Source organism: Triticum aestivum, chromosome 1A (assembly GCF_018294505.1).
Source record: "Triticum aestivum cultivar Chinese Spring chromosome 1A, IWGSC CS RefSeq v2.1, whole genome shotgun sequence".
Lineage (NCBI taxonomy): Eukaryota > Viridiplantae > Streptophyta > Magnoliopsida > Poales > Poaceae > Triticum > Triticum aestivum.
In genome coordinates this window covers 529,616,428-529,638,853 of record NC_057794.1, presented here as the reverse complement: position 1 = coordinate 529,638,853, position 22,426 = coordinate 529,616,428, and the positions used below count along the sequence as shown (strand labels likewise).

The following is a 22,426-nucleotide window of genomic DNA, read 5'->3' as shown; positions in this document are numbered from 1 at the left end:
CGCCCCGGCGCCCCACTCGCCGCCCGCAAGAGGCACGACGCCGCTCCGGCCGCCGCCCTTCGCCCGACGTCGCCCCGCTCAGAGATCCCCCGCTCGTGAGAGGAGCCGCCCGCCGCGAGAAAAGGAGCCCCGCCGCCGCCTGCTCCATGAGAGCTTTGCCCGCAGGAGGCGCCGGCGACGGCGAGGGGTGGGATTGGGTGTGGTGGCCGGAGGCCTTGGCGATTTGGTCGCCGCCCGTGTCGCCCCTGGGGAGGGAGCGACGCGAGGGCCTTTTTTTTGCTCTGTGTAGTCGAGCTTGGTCGTGTTGTAGCTTGCTAATATGTACAGTATTGTGTTCCATGTGTTGATTGTTGTACTGATGAGACCTTCGGTTCAGTGGTGTAGATCATTTGTAGACTTGATTGCCGGTATCAGAGTTCAGGAGGAGCAGCATCAGTAGCTGTGATGTTTCGGTTTTCAGAGTGAATAAGAGCATCCTCCTCCGAGCTGTTGTTCATCTTGTATTATATAAGAGTAGTCAGTACGTTCGCCATTGGCTGATGCTCAGTTCAGTAGTATAGATCATTTGTAAACTTGGTTGTCAGTGTCAGCGTTCGGGAGGAGCGTCAGTAGTTGCGACGTTTGCCATTTTCAGAATAAACAAGAGCATCCTCTTCCTAATTGTTACTCCCTCTATAAAAAAATACTCCCTCTGTAAACTAATATAAAAGCGTTTAGCTCACTATTTAGTGATCTAAACGCTCTTATATTAGTTTACAGAGGAGGTATATAAGAGCGTTTAGATCACTACTTTAGTAAGGGAGTATTTATGTTCTGAAGATGCTCGACTTTGAATCTTTCTAGCAGAGTAGCGTCACACAAGTGCAATCTATTCTTCCCCAGGCTCGTGATGAATAAATCGGTGAAACACAACTTTTTTTAGGGGAACGGTCAAAATACAACTAGGAGACCTTACTTATCATCAGCCTTATGAGTTGACATAAGCTAATGATAATAATCATTCCAAGTTCTAATGATGATGGACGGAAAATAGGTTTACAGTTTTGTTAAAGCACATCTAGATGTGCCATAAGTATTGCATATCTAAATCATATGGCATTGATCTTACATAAAGGTTCGTGTGGGTATTTTATTTTTTTCTTTTCCTTTTGATGCTTAATTGAGTCACTTAGATGTGCAATAACTAGAATACATCTAGATGTGCCCTATGCATTCCCGTAGGTTTATGTCAATCTCCCTGCGCTGTGCTGCACTTGAAAATGAAAAAGAAATCTCCCTGCGCTGTGCTGCCTCATTCGAGCAAAACATTTATAAGCAAAAACTAATACCGAGCGAGGGTCAAGTATCATCAGCTAGGAAAAAAACAGCAGCAGCTTTGTGAGTTATTTTAGTCAATCGGTGTCTCAATTTGGACTGTGGAAAACAAATGGGCCTGAGTTTCAGCCGTCTAAGAAATAGTGACGTTAAAAGCTAAGTGATTTAGCGCAATTTAGCATGCTATAGCGCTGATAGTGGACATGGACATGGCGAAGAAATTGGCTATAGCGTAGCAGTGGCTCCTCTCAAACACTATAGCGCGCTATTTTTTTCGGTGATCATCAGCAATACGAACTACTGTAAGTTCACGACATTATGAATTATAGATAGCAAACTAAGGTAAAAGATAGCCAGATATAAGGGTGCACATAACTCTGTCAAATTATCATTTGAATCTCATCCTTGATATTCAGACACCTGCGCAACATTACAAGAAAAGAAAAACTAGGTTTCTTGACTACAATCTTTTTGTTAATCAAGCCGACAGACAAGCTGCAACAGTTGTCCTTTCCCCAGGTTTAACGCCAATATTCTCCATATCACGGAGAACACAAGAGAAACATGGGAGCACGAAAGATCAGCTATGCACATATGAGTCTTCTTGCAGCCAACCCATTGAAATGCAGTAACCAACCGAGGAACGAGGCTATTGTAGCTACCAGAATGTAACCCCTCTCCTTGCAGCTTCAGACTATATAACTCCCTTGTCCACCAGGAGAAACACATTTTCTTCTCTACAATGAATCATGAGTCCAAGAAATTAATGATTGTGACCTGTAAGATAGTTTTTGCCCTGCTGTGGGTCATTTGCCCACTGCTCCACCCCTTCGGATCAAAGAAAATAGTTTTAGTGAGTCAGAGCATCATAGTATGCAGATTCAGTTCCAGGCTAACATCCTTCTATCCTTGTATTACTGAACTGTATTTGTTCATCACTGATGTCTAATGAGGAGACTGATGTAGCCAGGTCATCTGTCAAGCCTGCCGTTGGGTCTGGTTCTGAAACTTCTGCTAGTGCACTCAGCATACTGACTACTTCATATGTATCGTCCAGATAGAACTTGGCTTTGCTCGGTTTCTGCCCCACAGTACATGCAAACAGTGGTGTTTTTGGAGCAACAATGCCCTTTTTCATGGCATCCGCAATATTTTCAAACATATCCTCATCAGATCTATCATCACCAATGCATAAAACAAAATCTGCCTGTTGACCTTTCTCCTTCATTGATAAAAGTATCTTCTCGGCTATAAGACCTTTACTAACACCCTGCAGTACAAAGAGAAAACCAAACGAATTAATGGAAATTCAGCAGCGGTGCAAAGATCAGAACAAATAAAACCTGAAATAATTTAGTAAAACCATTATGGTTATTTTCCATATTTCTGATCGAATGACATTTTTGAAAAAATTAAAGCATCTAAAGAGGGAAAGAAGTGGATGCAATATGATGCATGCACTGCATATGACATACTCATGTAAACTAAACAAGGACAGTTTATTTTGTTCAAAGCTGGTTATAAGTATTAAGTAGATATGGTGAAGCAACCAAGGCCACATAAATAGAATAAAATTTGAATACAAATCACGAATAGCTTTTTAAGCAATATACTCATTACCTAATGTAAAACTGAAAGGCATTCACAATAGGATAAAACTGTGAAGGTAATAAATATAGAAAAAGCATAATCACCGCCCTGTTAAATCTACAAAAAGCCTAGTGACTACTTCATCCGTCTGGGCTTAAAAGGCCCGTTGGCCAAAACGCTGAGGTTGAGACCAATGCAAAATTAACTCGGCGCCAGTTACAGAAATGATTTAATTCCTCTTGCAATGCTGGCCACGTGCACCAACGGGATAGAGGAAGGAATTTTTAAATCAGACATGCATTTGTCGTTGCATCAATTATGCAAACGTAACCGATTAAATTCTGCATGCAGCCTAGCCCCTCACGCTTGCATGTGATGCAGCTCCTCTGGCTAATTAATTCACCAAATCAGCAGACGTAGCGCCAGCCAAACCCAGCGAAAAAGCAGGGAACTGATTACAAGCGGACTTAGAATTACGGGCATGCGATTGAGGCCCACTGGCCTTTTAAACCCGGACAGAGGGAGCACACCATATTACTAATCACTTTAACCTGAAGTAATGTACAAGAAACAAAATGGCTTGTGTGATTGACACAGAAGTATTATGCGAACCTCAGGTAGGGGCACCAGCTAAATGCAGAGCAAGTCATAGGGTATCGCATACAGATATAAATGAAGGGAAAAATCATGTGCGCATATACTCTATGGATGGCACAAAATTTGGTGAGCTCATCTAATGGAATGCAAGAAATGGTAATGGCGAACCTGAGGTTTAACTTCAACAATGAACTGGCCGCTCTTGACTGAGACTGCTTCATTTGCTAGTACACTTTCCAGGTGATCAAGCATCTCCTTTGCCTGAGAAGACGCAAAGCCTTGGTCAGCATCCCTATGGTGCCACACCAAAGCAGTTTCTTTGGTTTCAATGTAGGATCCATCAGTTGCTTCTGTATAAAGATTCATCACTGGCTCGGCCATTTGCATCCATCCAATATCTGGGGACTGGGTACTGGTTTGCCATTCTTCATCTCTAGTCCACCTACATATGGAAACAAAGTGTTTCATCATCTATTTAATTCTCTAGTGATTCCAAAAATCATGATCAGTCTGCAGTGATCTCCATTCTCCCCAGATAATAAAAACACTAAACAGAAATGGGCAGCCAAGAAACATGAACAAACATCTTATGACGTGTGCATGCCATGTTGAAGTAAAAGCAGAACCTGCTACATGAGTTTAATGAACATAACATGTACTCCGCTAGTTGGTCATTACAGTGAAGTACTCCCTCGTGCGACAATTGAGGGAATCTCATGCAGTTTATTTTCCCAGATTTACCCTTGAAAGCGCCGCAAAATACTTGCTCCACGCGCCTCGATAACTAGCATCCGTTTAATATGGGCCTCACGCTGGCCAATCCTAGAGTGTGAATGCTACGGAGCAGCAGAATGTGCAGCCTTAGCCAATCGTGTTATGTGCATGCAGCGACAGGTAATTAATGTGAATCAGTAAAGCAGATCCGAGGGAGGGGTATTTTGCCGAGCACTGCATTATTCTCCCACTTGACACCCTAATTTCATGGAGGGAGTACCAAACAAACAACTGGTGCATGTAGTAGCCTGACAAGGAACAAATGAAGAATTTCCTATTGATACAAGAAAAACGAACAAAAGTAAACTAGATTGCTATTTGCTCGATGAAGCAGAAAACACTGACACCTCTGCATCTGCACTTGACCTAGACTCCTATTCCTATTACGTCTGAATAAAGTACAGACTTCACTGCTAATCTGAAGCAAAATGTAGAACAGTGGTAATAAAAAATTGTACCTTAAGAAATAACCATGCTCTGCCGCGATGCCTAGAATTGGACATGAGGAGAACATTGATCCCAAGCTATTCTTGCTTCTTCCACTGACAATAAAGACGATGTTGTTCTTATCCGAGCATAGGGTATTAATGATGCTTACTAATTCTTCACTTGGTTTCTGGTAGAGAGAAGCCTGTGGCACCAATGTACCATCATAGTCAAGAAATATAGCTCTACTCTTTGATCTCCCATAAGACATTATAATTGAATCAAAACTAAGCTTTGAGAAATTTGGGTCTAGTGCCACCACCCTGAATCCAAATCCCAATCCAATGCCCCAACATGGCTTCCTGAAATGATCCTTGCAAGCCCTCTCCAGGTCCTGGATAAAGCTCCTTGACCAATATGCAACATCATGTGTGCTTACATAGCGGTAATGTTTTTCGTGCCTCAGCTCCTTGTCACGCTCTGACATTGATATGGCCTCATTTAGTGACTCCGCCGTTGATTCAACATTCCATGGGTTAATACGAATAGCACCACTCAGTGAAGGTGAGCACCCAATAAATTCCGAGACAACTAGCATGCTCTTGCGTGGCCCACTCACCTCAGGTGCAGACTCAGAGCTAGGTATGCCCTGTCGGCAGACAATGTACTCATATGGGGTCAAATTCATCCCATCCCTCACAGCCGTCACCACGACACACTCAGCGACTGTATAATATGCAAGCTTCTCCACACTTGGAACATTCCGGTCAATGAGAACAATTGGGCTGTACCCGGACTGGCCAAACTCCCTGTTAATCCTCTCACAACTATCCTGAATCTCAGCCCGAATGGACTCAATATCATTTCCCTTCCCGCGCGCTGGGTTAGCAATCTGTACTAACACAGCCCTACCCCGCCACTTAGGATGTGTCTTCAACATATACTCAAATGCAAGAAGCTTCAGATTGATGCCTTTAAAGATATCCGTGTCATCCACACCAAGCAACACAGTCTTGCCCTCAAATTGCTGCCGCAGCTCAGCAACCTTCTGCTGCATTTCAGGTAATCGCAGCACTGACTGCAATTGACCCATATGGATTCCCACTGGCATGATCTTGATCCCAACAGTGCGACCATAGTAATCCAGACCAATATATCCACGCTTTGACTGGTACTCTATCCCGAGCATCCTACTACAGCAAGACAGAAAGTGCCTGGCATAATCGAATGTGTGGAATCCAATGAGATCACAGTTGAGCATAGTCCTGAGGATCTCCTCTCTGACAGGGAGGGATCGGTATATCTCTGATGAGGGGAATGGGCTGTGGAGGAAGAATCCGATGCGGAGGCGATTGAAGCGGCGGCGGAGGAAGGTGGGCAGCGCCATGAGGTGGTAATCATGGACCCAAACATAGTCGTCCTCCGGGTTGATGACCTCAACAATCTTCTCGAAGAAGTGCTTGTTGGCGAGGACGTAGGCCTCCCATGAGGCGCGCTCAAACCGACCACCGGCAGATGCACCGTTCTCACTGGGAGATTGGGCGGCGGCGTAGGGGAGCATGTAATGGAAGAGCGGCCAGAGGTAGCCCTTGCAGAAGTTCTGGTAAAATCGATCGTAGAGGTCGGCGGGGAGGAAGACGGGGGCGCAGCGGAAGCCGTCGATGAGGGTCTGCGAGACCTCTTCCTGCTCGGCGGCGGGCACGTCGGCGCGGAGGGTGCCGATGAAGAGCACCTCCATCTCGTCGGGGACGCCGTCGCGGAGGCGGAGGAGGAGCGAGTCGTCGTCCCAGGAGAAGACCCAGCCGCGGCCGTCCGGGCGGCGGCGCGCGACGACAGGGAGCTGGTTGGCGACGACGATGAGGCGCTCGCAGATGGCCGAGGAGGGCACATCGGAGGCGACGCTGCTGGTGGCGGCCCGCTCGTCGTCCTCGTCGTCCAGCTCCGACAGCGTGCCGGGCACCGTCATGACCCGCGGCATCCGCCTCGACCCGAACGACCCCGACCGGCGCCTCCCGCCGCCGGCCGGGCCGAGCGCCGCGAAGTTCCCCGCCGCAAGGTCGAGCAGGTTGGTGTAGGACCTCGACATCATGGCTGATTCCCCCGGATCGATCCCCGCCGGATCCGCGTAATGGCGAGTGTTTTATCCAAACCCTAGGTCCGCGCCTTTGACCCGATCCGGCGTTTTGGAGTTCGGGGGAGAATGGGGGAGGCGAAGTGGGGCGACGAGGAAGACGAGCACACAGTATATTCCCCCCTTGCTGCACCCGGCGCACATCGCCTGCCTCCTGGTCCACCCCTCACCGACCGATGGGCCCTACCATTCCTGTCACCCACCGGCGTAGTGGACCCTGCCCACACGGACAGACCACGCGGCGGAGAAAAGAGGATAAGGTGGTGCGTGCCCCACCGGCTCCAGCTGGCGTCACGCTGCCACCTGACGACCCTGGGACCCACCCGAACGGACGCGCGGGATGGCTCGCCCCACGCGACGGACGGTCGAGACCAGCCGGGGGCAACAGTTTGTGGATAAAGAATTCCCCAGGCCATTTGGTCCGGCGCTTTCATGAGACGTCCCGGTCCCCCTTCCCGTTCCCGCAACCGAGCGACAGCGATAGCCCAAACGCGGTGGCCCGGTACACGCGTCCGGCAGCCCCGCTGCCGCGTCGACGCTGCTCATGTGTCCGTGACTGGGCGCGACGCTGTCCACGAATTTGATCTGCGGCGAGGTGGCCAGCCCGGTGACCTGGCGCCACATGGGCCACCCGTGGCACGCACGGCGTGTCGGCGAGGCCGCGACTGCGACCGTCCGTGGCCACGTCGCCCTCGGATGCTCAATCCAGGTAGGCAGACAGTCATCCATCGAGACGGACGCCACGAGGAGCATCACGCGGAAGGATATGCCTTGTTAATTCGCGCGGCAGACAACCAGCTAACAAACAGCTAGAGAACAGATGGGCAGTGTTTTCTAGCTCTGTCTTTGGAGGAAAAAAGGACAAGCAATCTTAGTGGCTAATTAAGCGTGAGGCAGGCGCACTGGTCACCCAACTCGTGATGATAGTCTGACCAGCATAGCATATCCCTTGATTTTTATTCGGATAACGTGCCCTTTGCCGTTGCCGCTAGGTAGGTTCAACTTCAATCCAGTGGTGCAATTTGGTTTAGGAATATCTGATGATATAGTATTGCCAGTTGGCCATGTAGCATAAGGCAAGTTGTTGTACGTACTGGTCAAGCTTTTGACGATGGAATCTCCAGGTGAGGATCAGCCGGGTTGGGGCCGCATATTGTTCGCCTTCGCGTGTTGTATAATTGTATACTACTACTCCCTCCGTTTTAAAATAATTGACTCAATTTTATATAGAGTTAGTACAAAGTTAAGTCATTTATTTTTAGATGAAGGGAGTACATGTATTAGTGCTCCTCCATGGCCTTGTCTCAAGTCAAACTTTGTAACATTTGATCAAGTTTATATATACAAACAAATATTTACATGCACAATACCAAATCAACCATTAGAATCGCCATCCAATATATTTTCATACCATATATATTTGTTATTGTGACAGTTAAAATTGTTTTTGATAAACTTGGTCAAACTCTATAAAGTTTGACGCTAATATATGGAGTAAATAAAGATGAAAGGAGTATGTTGATAACTTTTTAAAACTCTGCATTATTACATGACCAGCTTGACCTACGGTTTGTTCAAACTCTTCGTAATTGTATGATGCTTTTTACAAAAAAAAAAATAAGAGTGTTCTGGACGAGCTCTGCCGTGAATAACAAGTTGTGATGACGACATTGTAGCTTGTGTGTGGAGCCACCATTGCTTTGACTACGACTCGATCTCTTCCTACTGCCAATGTCTTCATCGGTCATGAGTCTTTGCACGTCTGCTCAAAGCAGAAGCGGTTTTTTGAATGTTACTTGCGTTGCACACTTAGTTGACGTTCATGATGATTTTAATGAGGGGTTTTAAGATCTAGTAGCGGCGCTACAGTTAGCGACACATGCATGTGGCGAAAACCTGAGTTTCTTGCTGAAAAACCTGAAGATGTCATTGGTTGGGCCAGTAAGGCCAATGGCGGCGCACATACATTGCCCCTTGTTCTCAGTAGTGAAAAATCTCTTGATCGAGATGTTTTTCTGTGTTTTCTTTACTCCCCTGCGTCTTTTGAAGAGAGGAGAAACAATATAATTTCTCGAAAAGTAGGTGTAACCCCCTCTCCCATGCATCAAGTGACGCACACGGGAATTTATTATTTTTCTTGAGTTCGTGCACCTGTTTTAGAAATTTGGTGGTATGTCTTCTCTATTAATCGCCTCAAAAAGCGACGAGGAACTCAAAGGTTTGACTAAAGACATGGAGATAACCACTCTTGCTGGCGTGTTTTGCTCGGTGTTACAAGCTCTTCTGTCTGCACCCCTTCCGCAGCTCGGACCACCTCCGGGGAATGGTTGACGAGCGTTACAATCTTTAATGAGGGAATTCAAGATCTAGTTTGGGTGGACAATCAACACCATAGATGCATGGTGAAAACCCTCGAGATGACCTTAACTTGACCGGTAAGGCAATCGTTGCACACTGACATTGCCCCTCACTCCCTGTAGTGAAAAACTCTTGACTGTGGTGGTTTTGTTCCTCCCTTTACTACTCCTATGTGTCATTAGGGAGAGAAGAAACAAGATAATTTCTCAAAAAGCAGGTGTAACCCCCTCTCCCCTGCATCAAGGGATGCACAAGGCCATTTATTGATCCCCTTTGTGCATCTTTTTTTTAAGATATATGGCGATATGCCTTCTCTATTAATTGTCTCAAAAGGCAAGAGGGGCCTCAACGGTTTGACTATTTTTAATTAGAGAATTTGATGTCTATTTGAGGTGGACGACCAGCAAGACTCGTGCATATGATGAACACCTAAGCTGCATCATGAAAACCCTCAAAACGATGTTAGCTTGACTGGTAAGGCAATGGCGGTGCATGGGCATTGCCCTAGTGAAAATATTCTACACCATGATTGTTTTTTCTCCCTCTACTTTACTCCTTTGTGTCTTTGGGGGGAGGATAAACAAGATAATTCCTCAAAAGGCAAGTGTAAGCCCCTCCTGTCGTGGTTCTAAGTCTGACAGTAGAGTGGGGGGTAGGTAAGGAGAGGCAAGGTCCTAGCTATGGAGGTTGTAAACACAAGGGATGTACGAGTTCAGGCCCTTCTCGGAGGAAGTAAAAGCCCTACGTCTCGGAGCCCGGAGGCGGTCGAGTGGATTATGTGTATATGAGTTACAGGGGTGCGAACCCTTCTACCTGTGGAGGGGGGTGGCTTATATAGAGTGCGCCAGGACCCCAGCCGACCCACGTAATGAAGGGTTTAAGGTACATAAAGTCTGGGGAGTTACTGGTAACGCCTGTTGGAAATATGCCCTAGAGGCAATAATAAAAGTATTATTATATTTCTTTGTTCATGATAATTGTCTTTTATTCATGCTATAACTGTATTATCCGGAAATTGTAATACACGTGTGAATACATAGACCACACTATGTCCCTAGTGAGCCTCTAGTTGACTAGCTCGTTGTGATCAACATATAGTCATGGTTTCCTGGCTATGGACATTGGATGTCGTTGATAACGGGATCACATCATTAGGAGAATGATGTGATGGACAAGACCCAATCCTAAGCATAGCACAAAGGTCGTTTAGTTCATTTGCTAGAGCTTTGCCAATGTCAAGTATCTCTTCCTTCGACCATGAGATCGTGTAACTCCCGGATACCGTAGGAGTGCCTTGGGTGTATCAAACGTCACAACGTAACTGGGTGACTATAAAGGTGCATTACAGGTATCTCCGAAAGTATCTGTTGGGTTGACACGGATCGAGACTGGGATTTGTCACTCCGTATGACGGAGAGGTATCTCTGGGCCCACTCGGTAATGCATCATCATAATGAGCTCAAGGTGACCAAGGTGTTGGCCACGGGATCATGCATTACGGTACGAGTAAAGTGACTTGCCGGTAACGAGACTGAACAAGGTATTGGGATACCGACGATCGAGTCTCGGGCAAGTAACGTACCGATTGACAAAGGGAATTGTATACAGGGTTTGATCGAATCCTCGACATCGTGGTTCATCCGATGATAACATCGAGGAGCATGTGGGAGCCAACATGGATATCCAGATCCCGCTGTTGGTTATTGACCTGAGAGCGTCTCGGTCATGTCTGCATGTCTCCCGAACCCGTAGGGTCTACACACTTAAGGTTCGGTGACGCTAGGGTTATTAGGAAGATTAGTATGTGACTACCGAATGTTGTTCGAAGTCCCGGATGAGATCCCGGACGTCACGAGGAGTTCCGGAAGGGTCCGGAGGTAAAGATTTATATATGGGAAGTTGTCAAACGGGCACCGGGAAGTTTCGGGGTCATACCGGTATTGTACCGGGGCCACCGGAAGGGTTTCGGAGGTCCACCGGGTGGGGCCAACCCTCCCGGGGGACCACATGGGCTCCCTGCCCCTAGTGGGCTGGGTGCGCCTTCCCACCCAGGCCCATGTGGCTAGGGCAGGGGGAGGGGAAACCCTAAAGGGGGCGCCCCCCCTGGCTTGGGGGGCAAGCCACCCTCTCCCCCTCTCCCTTTGGCCGCCGCCCCCCCTAGGGTTTTCCCTAGAGGGCCGGCCCCCCTTGCCCCCTTCCCCTATATATAGAGGGGTGAGGGGAGGGCTGCAAAACACCCTCCAAGGCGCAGCCCCTCCCCTCCCCAACATCTCTCCTCCTCCGTGTGTGCTCGGCGAAGCCCTGTCGGAGTACTGCTGCACTAACTGCACCACGCCGTCGTGCTGCCGTTGAGCAATCTTCCTCAACCTCTCCTCCCCCCTTGCTGGATCAAGAAGGAGGAGATGTCTCCCGTCCTGTACGTGTGTTGAACGCGGAGGTGCTGTCCGTTCAGTACTTGGTCATCGGTGATCCGAATCACGTCGAGTACGACTCCATCATCACCATCCCCTTGCAAGCTTCCGCACGCGATCTACAAGTGGTATGTAGATGCAAACTCACTCCCTTGACTCGTTGCTTAGATGAACTCATAGATGGATCTTGGTGAAACCGTAGGAAAATTTTTAATTTTCTGCAACGTTCCCCAACAATGGTATCAGAGCTAGGTCTATGCGTAGTTCTCTTTGCACGAGTAGAACACAATTTTGTTGTGGGCGTGGATCTTGTCAACTTACTTGCCTCTACTAGTCTTTTCTTGCTTCAACGGTATTGTGGGATGAAGCGGCCCGGACCAACCTTACACGTACGCTTACGTGAGACCGGTTCCACCGATTGACATGCACTAGTTGCATAAGGTGGCTGGCGGGTGTCTGTCTCTCCCACTTTAGTTGGAGCGGATTCGATGAAAAGGGCCCTTATGAAGGGTAAATAGAAGTTGACAAAATCACGTTGTGGTTATTCGTAGGTAAGAAAACGTTCTTGCTAGAACCCAATTGCAGCCACGTAAAAGATGCAACAACAATTAGAGGACGTCTAACTTGTTTTTGCAGCGATTGATCATGTGATGTGATATGGCCAGAAGTTGTGATGAATGATGAATTGTGATGTATGAGATCATGTTCTTGTAATAGGATTCACGACTTGCATGTCGATGAGTATGACAACCGGCAGGAGCCATAGGAGTTGTCTTTATTTTTGTATGACCTGCGCGTCATTGAAGAACGCCATGTAACTTACTTTACTTTATTGCTAAACACGTTAGCCATAGAAGTAGAAGTAGTCGTTGGCGTGACAACTTCATGAAGACACGATGATGGAGATCATGATGATGGAGATCATGGTGTCAAGCCGGTGACAAGATGATCATGGAGCCCCGAAGATGGAGATCAATGGAGCTATATGATATTGGCCATATCATGTCACAACTATATAATTGCATGTGATGTTTATTATGTTTATGCATCTTGTTTACTTAGGACGACGGTAGTAAATAAGATGATCCCTTACAAAATATCAAGAAGTGTTCCCCCCTAACTGTGCACCGTTGCTACAGTTCGTCGCTTCTAAGCACCACGTGATGATCGGGTGTGATGGATTCTTACGTTCACATACAACGGGTGTAAGACAGTTTTACACAGCGAAAACACTTAGGGTTAACTTGACGAGCCTAGCATGTGCAGACATGGCCTCGGAACACGGAGACCGAAAGGTCGAACACGAGTCGTATGGAAGATACGATCAACATGAAGATGTTCACCGACGATGACTAGTCCGTCTCACGTGATGATCGGACACGGGCTAGTCGACTCGGATCGTGTAACACTTAGATGACCAAAGGGATGTCTAATCTGAGTGGGAGTTCATAATTTGATTAGAACTTAATTATCATGAACTTAGTCTAAAACCTTTGCAAATATGTCTTGTAGATCAAATGGCCAACGCTCATGTCAACATGAACTTCAACGCGTTCCTAGAGAAAACCAAGCTGAAAGATGACGGCAGCAACTATACGGACTGGGTCCGGAACCTGAGGATTATCCTCATAGCTGCCAGGAAGCAATATGTCCTAGAAGGACCGCTAGGTGATGCTCCCGTCCCAGAGAACCAAGACATTATGAATGCTTGGCAAACTCGCACTGATGATTACTCCCTCGTTCAGTGCGGCATGCTTTACAGCTTAGAACCGGGGCTCCAAAAGCGTTTTTGAGCATCACGGAGCATACGAGATGTTCGAAGAGCTGAAACTAGTTTTTCAAGCTCACGCCCGGGTCGAGAGATATGACATCTCCGACAAGTTCTACAGTTGTAAGATGGAGGAAAACAGTTCTGTCAGTGAGCACATACTCAAGATGTCTGGGTTACACAACCGTATGACCCAGCTGAATATTAACCTCCCAGATGAGGCGGTCATTGACAGAATCCTCCAGTCGCTCCCACCAAGCTACAAGAGCTTTGTGATGAACTACAACATGCAGGGGATGGAAAAGACCATTCCTGAAGTGTTCTCGATGCTGAAGTCAGCAGAGGCTGAAATCAAGAAAGAACATCAAGTGTTGATGGTCAATAAGACCACTAAGTTCAAGAAGGGCAAGGGTAAGAAGAACTTCAAGAAGGACGGCAAGGAGGTTGCCGCGCCTGGTAAGCCTGTTACCGGGAAGAAGTCAAAGAATGGACCCAAGCCTGAGACTGAGTGCTTTTATTGCAAGGGGAAGGGTCACTGGAAGCGGAACTGCCCCAAATACTTAGCGGATAAGAAGGCCGGCAACACCAAAGGTATATTTGATATACATGTAATTGATGTGTACCTTACCAGTACTCGTAGTAACTCCTGGGTATTTGATACCGGTGCCGTTGCTCATATTTGTAACTCACAGCAGGAGCTGCGGAATAAACGGAGACTGGCGAAGGACGAGGTGACGATGCGCGTCGGGAATGGTTCCAGAGTCGATGTGATCACCGTCAGCACGCTGCCTCTGCATTTACCCACGGGATTAGTTTTGAACCTTAATAATTGTTATTTAGTGCCAAGTTTGAGCATGAACATTGTATCTGGATCTCGTTTAATACGAGATGGCTACTCATTTAAGTCTGAGAATAATGGTTGTTCGATTTATATGAGAGATATGTTTTATGGTCATGCTCCGATGGTCAATGGTTTATTCTTGATGAATCTCGAGCGTAATATTACACATGTTCATAGTGTGGATGCCAAAAGATGTAAAGTTGATAACGATAGTCCCACATACTTGTGGCACTGCCGCCTTGGTCACATTGGTGTCAAGCGCATGAAGAAGCTCCATGCTGATGGACTTTTAGAGTCTCTTGATTATGAATCGTTTGACACATGCGAACCATGCCTCATGGGCAAAATGACCAAGACTCCGTTCTCCGGAACAATGGAGCGAGCAACCAACTTGTTGGAGATCATACATACCGATGTGTGCGGTCCAATGAGCGTTGAGGCTCGCGGAGGATATCGTTATGTTCTCACTCTCACTGATGACTTGAGTAGATATGGGTATGTTTACTTAATGAAACACAAGTCTGAAACCTTTGAAAAGTTCAAGGAATTTCAGAATGAGGTGGAGAATCAACATGACCGAAAGATAAAGTTCCTACGATCAGATCGTGGAGGAGAATACTTAAGTCACGAATTTGGTACACACTTAAGGAAATGTGGAATCGTTTCACAACTCACGCCGCATGGAACACCTCAGCGTAATGGTGTGTCCGAACGTCGTAATCGCACTCTATTAGATATGGTGCGGTCTATGATGTCTCTTACCGATTTACCGCTATCATTTTGGGGATACGCTCTAGAGACAGCTACATTCACTTTAAATAGGGCACCGTCTAAATCCATTGAGACGACACTGTATGAATTATGGTTTGGGAAGAAACCTAAGCTGTCGTTTCTAAAAGTTTGGGGATGCGATGCTTATGTCAAGAAACTTCAACCTGAAAAGCTCGAACCCAAGTCGGAAAAATGCGTCTTCATAGGATACCCTAAGGAAACTGTCGGGTATACCTTCTACTTAAGATCCGAGGGCAAGATCTTTGTTGCCAAAGAACGGATGCTTTCTGGAAAAAGAGTTTCTCTCGAAAGAAGTAAGTGGGAGGAAAGTAGAACTCGATGAAGTACTACCTCTCGAACGGGATTGTGGTGCAGCTCAAGAAAATGTTCCTGTGATGCCCACACCAACTGAAGAGGAAATCAATGATGATGATCAAGGTACTTCTGATCAAGTTGCTACTGAACTTCGTAGGTCCACAAGGACATGTTCCGCACCAGAGTGGTACGGCAACCCCGTCCTGGAAATCATGTTGTTAGACAACGGTGAACCTTCGAACTATGAAGAAGCAATGGCGGGCCCAGATTCCAACAAATGGCTTGAAGCCATGAAATCCGAGATAGAATCCATGTATGAAAACTAAGTATGGACTTTGACAGACTTGCCCGATGATCAGCGAGCGATAGAAAACAAATGGATCTTTAAGAAGAAGACAGACGCGGATGGTAATGTTACCATCTATAAAGCTCGACTTGTCGCTAAGGGTTATCGACAGGTTCAAGGGATTGACTACGACGAGACATTCTCTCCCGTAGCGAAGCTAAAGTCCGTCCGAATCATGTTAGCAATTGCCGCATACTATGATTATGAGATATGGCAGATGGACGTCAAAACGGCATTCCTTAACGGGCATCTTAAGGAAGAACTGTATATGATGCAGCCGAAAGATTTTGTCGATCCTAAGAACGCTGACAAAGTATGCAAGCTCCAGCGATCCATTTATGGGCTGGTGCAAGCATCTCGGAGTTGGAATATTCGCTTTGATGAGATGATCAAAGCGTTTGGGTTTATGCAGACTTATGGAGAAGCCTGCGTTTACAAGAAAGTGAGTGGGAGCTCTGTAGCATTTCTCATATTATATGTAGATGACATACTCTTGATGGGGAATAATACAGAATTTCTGGACAGCATTAAGGCCTACTTGAACAAATGTTTTTCAATGAAGGACCTTGGAGAAGCTGCTTATATATTAGGCATCAAGATCTATAGAGATAGATCGAGACGCCTCATAGGTCTTTCACAAAGCACATACCTTGATAAGATTTTGAAAAGGTTCAAAATGGATCAGTCCAAGAAAGGGTTCTTGCCTATGTTACAAGGTGTGAGATTGAGCTCGGCTCAGTCACCGACCACGGCAAAAGATAAAGAAGAGATGAGTGTCATCCCCTATGCTTCAGCCATAGGATCTATTATGTATGCCATGCTGTGTACCAGACCTGATGTAAACCTTGCCGTAAGTTTGGTAGCAAGATACCAAAGTAATCCCGGCAAGGAACACTGGACAGCGGTCAAGAATATCCTGAAGTACCTGAAAAGGACAAAGGACATGTTTCTCGTTTATGGAGGAGACGAAGAGCTCGTCGTAAAGGGTTACGTCGACGCTAGCTTCGACTCAGATCCGGATGACTCTAAGTCACAAACCGGATACGTGTATATGTTGAATGGTGGAGCAGTAAGCTGGTGCAGCTGCAAGCAGAGCGTCGTGGCGGGATCTACGTGTGAAGCGGAGTACATGGCAGCCTCGGAGGCAGCGCATGAAGCGATTTGGGTGAAGGAGTTCATCACCGACCTAGGAGTCATACCCAATGCGTCGGGGCCAATCAAACTCTTCTGTGACAACACTGGAGATATTGCCCTTGCCAAGGAGCCCAGGTTTCACAAGAAGACCAGGCACATCAAGCGTCGTTTCAACTCCATCCGTGAAAATGTTCAAGATGGAGACATAGAAATTTGCAAAGTACATACGGATCTGAATGTCGCAGATCCGTTGACTAAACCTCTCTCGCGAGCAAAACATGATCAACACCAGAACTCTATGGGTGTTCGATTCATCACAATGTAACTAGATTGGTGACTCTAGTGCAAGTGGGAGACTGTTGGAAATATGCCCTAGAGGCAATAATAATAGTATTATTATATTTCTTTGTTCATGATAATTGTCTTTTATTCATGCTATAACTGTATTATCCGGAAATCGTAATACACGTGTGAATACATAGACCACACTATGTCCCTAGTGAGCCTCTAGTTGACTAGCTCGTTGTGATCAACAGATAGTCATGGTTTCCTGGCTATGGACATTGGATGTCGTTGATAACGGGATCACATCATTAGGAGAATGATGTGATGGACAAGACCCAATCCTAAGCATAGCACAAAGGTCGTTTAGTTCATTTGCTAGAGCTTTGCCAATGTCAAGTATCTCTTCCTTCGACCATGAGATCGTGTAACTCCCGGATACCGTAGGAGTGCCTTGGGTGTATCAAACGTCACAACGTAACTGGGTGACTATAAAGGTGCATTACAGGTATCTCCGAAAGTATCTGTTGGGTTGACACGGATCGAGACTGGGATTTGTCACTCCGTATGATGGAGAGGTATCTCTGGGCCCACTCGGTAATGCATCATCATAATGAGCTCAAGGTGACCAAGGTGTTGGCCACGGGATCATGCATTACGGTACGAGTAAAGTGACTTGCCGGTAACGAGACTGAACAAGGTATTGGGATACCGACGATCGAGTCTCGGGCAAGTAACGTACCGATTGACAAAGGGAATTGTATACAGGGTTTGATCGAATCCTCGACATCGTGGTTCATCCGATGACAACATCGAGGAGCATGTGGGAGCCAACATGGGTATCCAGATCCCGCTGTTGGTTATTGACCTGAGAGCGTCTCGGTCATGTCTGCATGTCTCCCGAACCCGTAGGGTCTACACACTTAAGGTTCGGTGACGCTAGGGTTATTAGGAAGACTAGTATGTGACTACCGAATGTTGTTTGGAGTCCCGGATGAGATCCCGGACGTCACGAGGAGTTCCGGAAGGGTCCGGAGGTAAAGATTTATATATGGGAAGTTGTCAAACGGGCACCGGGAAGTTTCGGGGTCATACCGGTATTGTACCGGGGCCACCGGAAGGGTCGGAGGTCCACCGGGTAGGGCCACCCCTCCCGGGGGACCACATGGGCTTCGTGGGGCAGGTAGCCAGCCCCTAGTGGGCTGGGCGCGCCTCCCCACCCAGGCCCATGCGGCTAGGGCAGGGGGAGGGGAAACCCTAAAGGGGGCGCCCCCCCTGGCTTGGGGGGCAAGCCACCCTCTCCCCCTCTCCCTTTGGCCGCCGCCCCCCCCCCCCTAGGGTTTTCCCTAGAGGGACGGCCCCCCTTGCCCCCTTCCCCTATATATAGAGGGGTGAGGGGAGGGCTGCAAAACACCCTCCAAGGCGCAGCCCCTCCCCTCCCCAACATCTCTCCTCCTCCGCGTGTGCTCGGCGAAGCCCTGTCGGAGTACTGTTGCACTAACTGCACCACGCCGTCGTGCTGCCGTTGAGCAATCTTCCTCAACCTCTCCTCCCCCCTTGCTGGATCAAGAAGGAGGAGACGTCTCCCATCCCGTACGTGTGTTGAACGCGGAGGTGCTGTCCGTTCAGTACTTGGTCATCGGTGATCCGAATCACGTCGAGTACGACTCCATCATCACCATCCCCTTGCAAGCTTCCACACGCGATCTACAAGTGGTATGTAGATGCAAACTCACTCCCTTGACTCGTTGCTTAGATGAACTCATAGATGGATCTTGGTGAAACCGTAGGAAATTTTTTAATTTTCTGCAACGTTCCCCAACAACGCCCCACATAAAGGGTCTTAACTATCATAAAGTCTACTTAATTACAGACCGTTGTAGTACAGAGTGCTTCTTGACCTTCTGGTGGTCGAGTGAGTCTTCGTGGTCGAGTCCGTCAAGTCAGTCGAGTGAGTTCCGTATCGGTCGACTGGAAGGTGATCTCTTCTAAGGGTGTCCTTGGGTAGGGTACTTAGATCAGGTCTGTGACCCTACCCTAGGTACACGACTCCATCATTAGCCCCCGAATGGATTGAGGCTTGAGTGATGAAGGAGTTGATGTTGTTTCTGATTGGCTTTCGCACACTAGCCGTGCGTTGCAAAAAATCTCTTTGTTGATAGTGAGCAACTTTTCTTCAGTCGACTCGATCCATTCTTTTCTTTCGTCGAGTGACCTTTTGGACTTCGCCGATTTCTGAGTGACGGATCACAGGAGATCCCGCGTTCGACGGACCGATCTGCCATTCGCGGATTCCGCGGGATACGAAATTTGGGGAAGCGCGCGAAGCGGGGCGGACCGCGGCGTTCGGATGGGATAGGGCATAGACGCCTCGATCTCCGCGCCGCGTTCTTCGCCACGTATCATGCCCGTGCAACTGTTTCGGGATATGATTAGACCGACCGGGCCCACCTATCATCCACTCGGAAAGGTTCTTATAAATGCGCCCGGCGAGGGTTTTTTGAACAGTGCATCAGCATTCTCTGTCTGCTTCCTTCGTCTCCGCCCAACATGCTCGCTCTCGCCTCCGCACAACTTCTTCCCGCGCGTCTCGCCGGCAGCCATGGTCAAGGATAAGACGACGGCGCTGGAACGCGCAAAGAAGGCGTCGGCGACGGAGAAGGCGAAGGGGAGATCCACCAGCCGCGGCGGGTCCTCGTCTAGATCTCGCCTGCCGAAAGGCTGGGTCCAGGGAGATTGGATCCAGTCGACCATCACGGAAGGGGATCTTCTCGACATGGCCAATGACGGGCTGATCCCCCACGGAGCCGCGAGGCTTCCGGGGAGGGAGTGGCAGCCCCAGCCGGTAGAGGGTGAGTGCGTGCTTCTGGCCACCCATGTCGACCGCGGGTTTTCTTTGCCACCGAGTGTTTTCTTTCTTGGTTTCTTGAACTTCTTTGGAGCGCAACTCCACCACTTCACCCCGAACTCCATCGCCTATCTCGCCGCGTTTGTGTCCATGTGCGAGAATTTTCTGGGTTGTCGACTGCATTGGGGATTGTTCAAGCATATATTCACGTGCCGCTCTCAGGCCGTGAAGAAGGCAAGCCCAGGCGACGAAAGAACCCAAGTTGTCCAAATGTGCGGAGGTCTGGGGATCCAGGTGAGGAACAAGAGCACCTTCCCAGCCATGACGTTTCCCGAGTCAGTCAGAGGCTGGCAGTCGACCTGGTTCTACTGCCAGGATCAGCCGACGCCGGGGAAGTCGAGTGGACTTCCTCGGTTCACCATGGACCGAGTGAACAAGCCCTCCTCTCTGAAGGTGATTCCGGAGGAGAAAGCTGACGTGAAGATGTTGATGGAGCGCGTAGTTCAGTTGGTTCGGGAGGGAGTGACGGGTATGGATCTCCTGGAGGTGTTCCTTAGGCGTCGTATCCAGCCTCTTCAGTTCCGGAGCCATTGCATGTGGTTGTACCGCGGGACTGAAGATGAGACTCGGATCAATCCAGAAGCAGTCGACGACGCCACTCTGGAAAGGTGGATGGTCGCTGTTACTGGGAACAAGGATAACCCTCGTGGAGCCAGAAGGATTCCTCCACTCGACCACCTCAGTGTTCCAAACAAGGTATGTCTGCTCCACTTCCCATTGTATTCTTGCCATATTTATTTCTGTTTTCTCTGCCAATCGGTCGATTGACTTTCGTCTTGATGTCTATCAGGCCCTCACCGAGCTGTACTCGATGCCCAATGGGGCACAGGCTCCGACTGAGGAGGGAGAGGCGAGCGGGGGCGAGAGCCAGGAGGAGTAGGACTCGGGTGCCGCTGAGGATGATGATGACGATGATGACGATGATGAGGAGGACGAAGAAGAAGAGGAGGAGGAGGTCGCACCACCGCGCTCGGAAAGGCGGTCGAAGCTTGTCCATGACCCTACGACTGAACGTGGCAAGGGAGTTGCGACTGTGGCGCAGTCGACCAAGCGCCCTCGGACCACTTCTCCGGTGCCGACTGAGAGGGTGTCGAAGCAGCCCAGGGCGGCCCCGTCAAAGCCGACCAAACTCCTGCCGAAGATGAAGGTGTCCATCCCCACCATATCAGGGTAATCATTGCTGCTTAAATCTTCCTGTTCTGTGCAAGCTTTATCTCTGGTTGACATTTGAGCCAGTCGACTAATTCTTTGGGATTGCAGTGCTGCCACTTCTGAGACCTCAGCCAGGGCTGATGACCATGAGATGGAGGACGCAGCAACCTCAAACCTTGGTACTACACTCTTAATTCCGTTTTTAGTCGACTGACCCATGATCTCTAATTCTGATTCTTTTCTGTAGCTCCATCCAACGTTGTTATCACTCTTCCTGATGATGATGAAGATGAGGAACCGCTGAAGCACAGAAGGAGCAGGAAAGCGTCTGCCGGCAGGGTGCTCCAGGATGTGACGGCGCCCGAGACTCTAGTCGCGGAGGGGGAGAACACCACTCGACACACTGTGTCCTTCGCAGATCCATTGACGAGTGCTCTCCCTGCTTCGTCGAGTGCCGCACAGCCCTCCCTCTTCATGATGTACCACGTCCCAGAGGACCAAGCTGGGGCCGCGAAGGAGGCGATACGCCAGGCAGGGACCATGATGGAGCAGGTGAAGACCATCCGGGATGCGAGCCAAGCAGCTTACGACGCCAGTTCCGCCCTTCGAAGCAATGTTCAGGTCAGTCGACCACCGCTTGTTCTGTTAGGATATGCTATCAAAAATTTTCCTTTCTGAAATTCGTAGCAGTCACCCGCTGGGTGTGTCGATTCAAACTCCGTGTTAGCGAGGGCACGCTGAGTGCACCCGCTGGGTGTAGTCCCCAAGGCTAAGGTCGACTGCTGGCAGTCGGCCTTAGGCTTTGTAAGTTCAGTCTTTCTGTCATTCGACTGAGGCGAATGGATCGACTCTGTCTTCAATAGGATTAGTGGGGGCATGCTGAGTGCACCCACTGGGTGTAGTCCCGGAGACTGTGGTCGACTGCTTGCAGTCGATTATAGACTCAAAGAATACATCTTGTTTTTTTTTGAGGTCGACTGGTCGACTCTGTTTTTTGAGGTCGACTGGTCGACTCTGTCTTCAATAGGATTAGTGGGGGCACGCTGAGTGCACCCACTGGGTGTAGTCCCCGAGACTACGGTCGAATGCTTGTATTCGGCTGTAGTCTTAGAAACGCATGATTTTTCCTTTTCCACTCGGAAGTGAATTTTCCTTGACATTTAGTCGATTGGTTCTTCGCAGAAATCCTGTGACCTTGCGGCTCGTTACACCGAGCTGGAAAACAAGCACATTCAGCTCGAGCTGGATTTGAAGCTGGTTCAGGAGAATCTGACAAAGGCAAAGGAGGAGACCGAAGGTATGTTTGGT

General features: G+C 48.4%; 1 protein-coding gene across 1 annotated transcript; it reads right to left on the bottom strand.

Moving 5' to 3' along the window:
• Nucleotides 1-1,674: 1,674 nt before the first annotated feature.
• Nucleotides 1,675-6,927, bottom strand: LOC123063286 (probable alpha,alpha-trehalose-phosphate synthase [UDP-forming] 7). Its single transcript, XM_044487027.1, has 3 exons — nucleotides 4,734-6,927; nucleotides 3,670-3,943; nucleotides 1,675-2,584 (listed from the first exon to the last, which is right to left on the bottom strand). The coding sequence occupies exons 1-3, from the start codon at nucleotides 6,788-6,790 to the stop codon at nucleotides 2,207-2,209; spliced, it is 2,709 nt and encodes a 902-aa protein (XP_044342962.1). The 5' UTR covers nucleotides 6,791-6,927; the 3' UTR covers nucleotides 1,675-2,206.
• Between the last annotated feature and the right edge of the window lie 15,499 nt (nucleotides 6,928-22,426).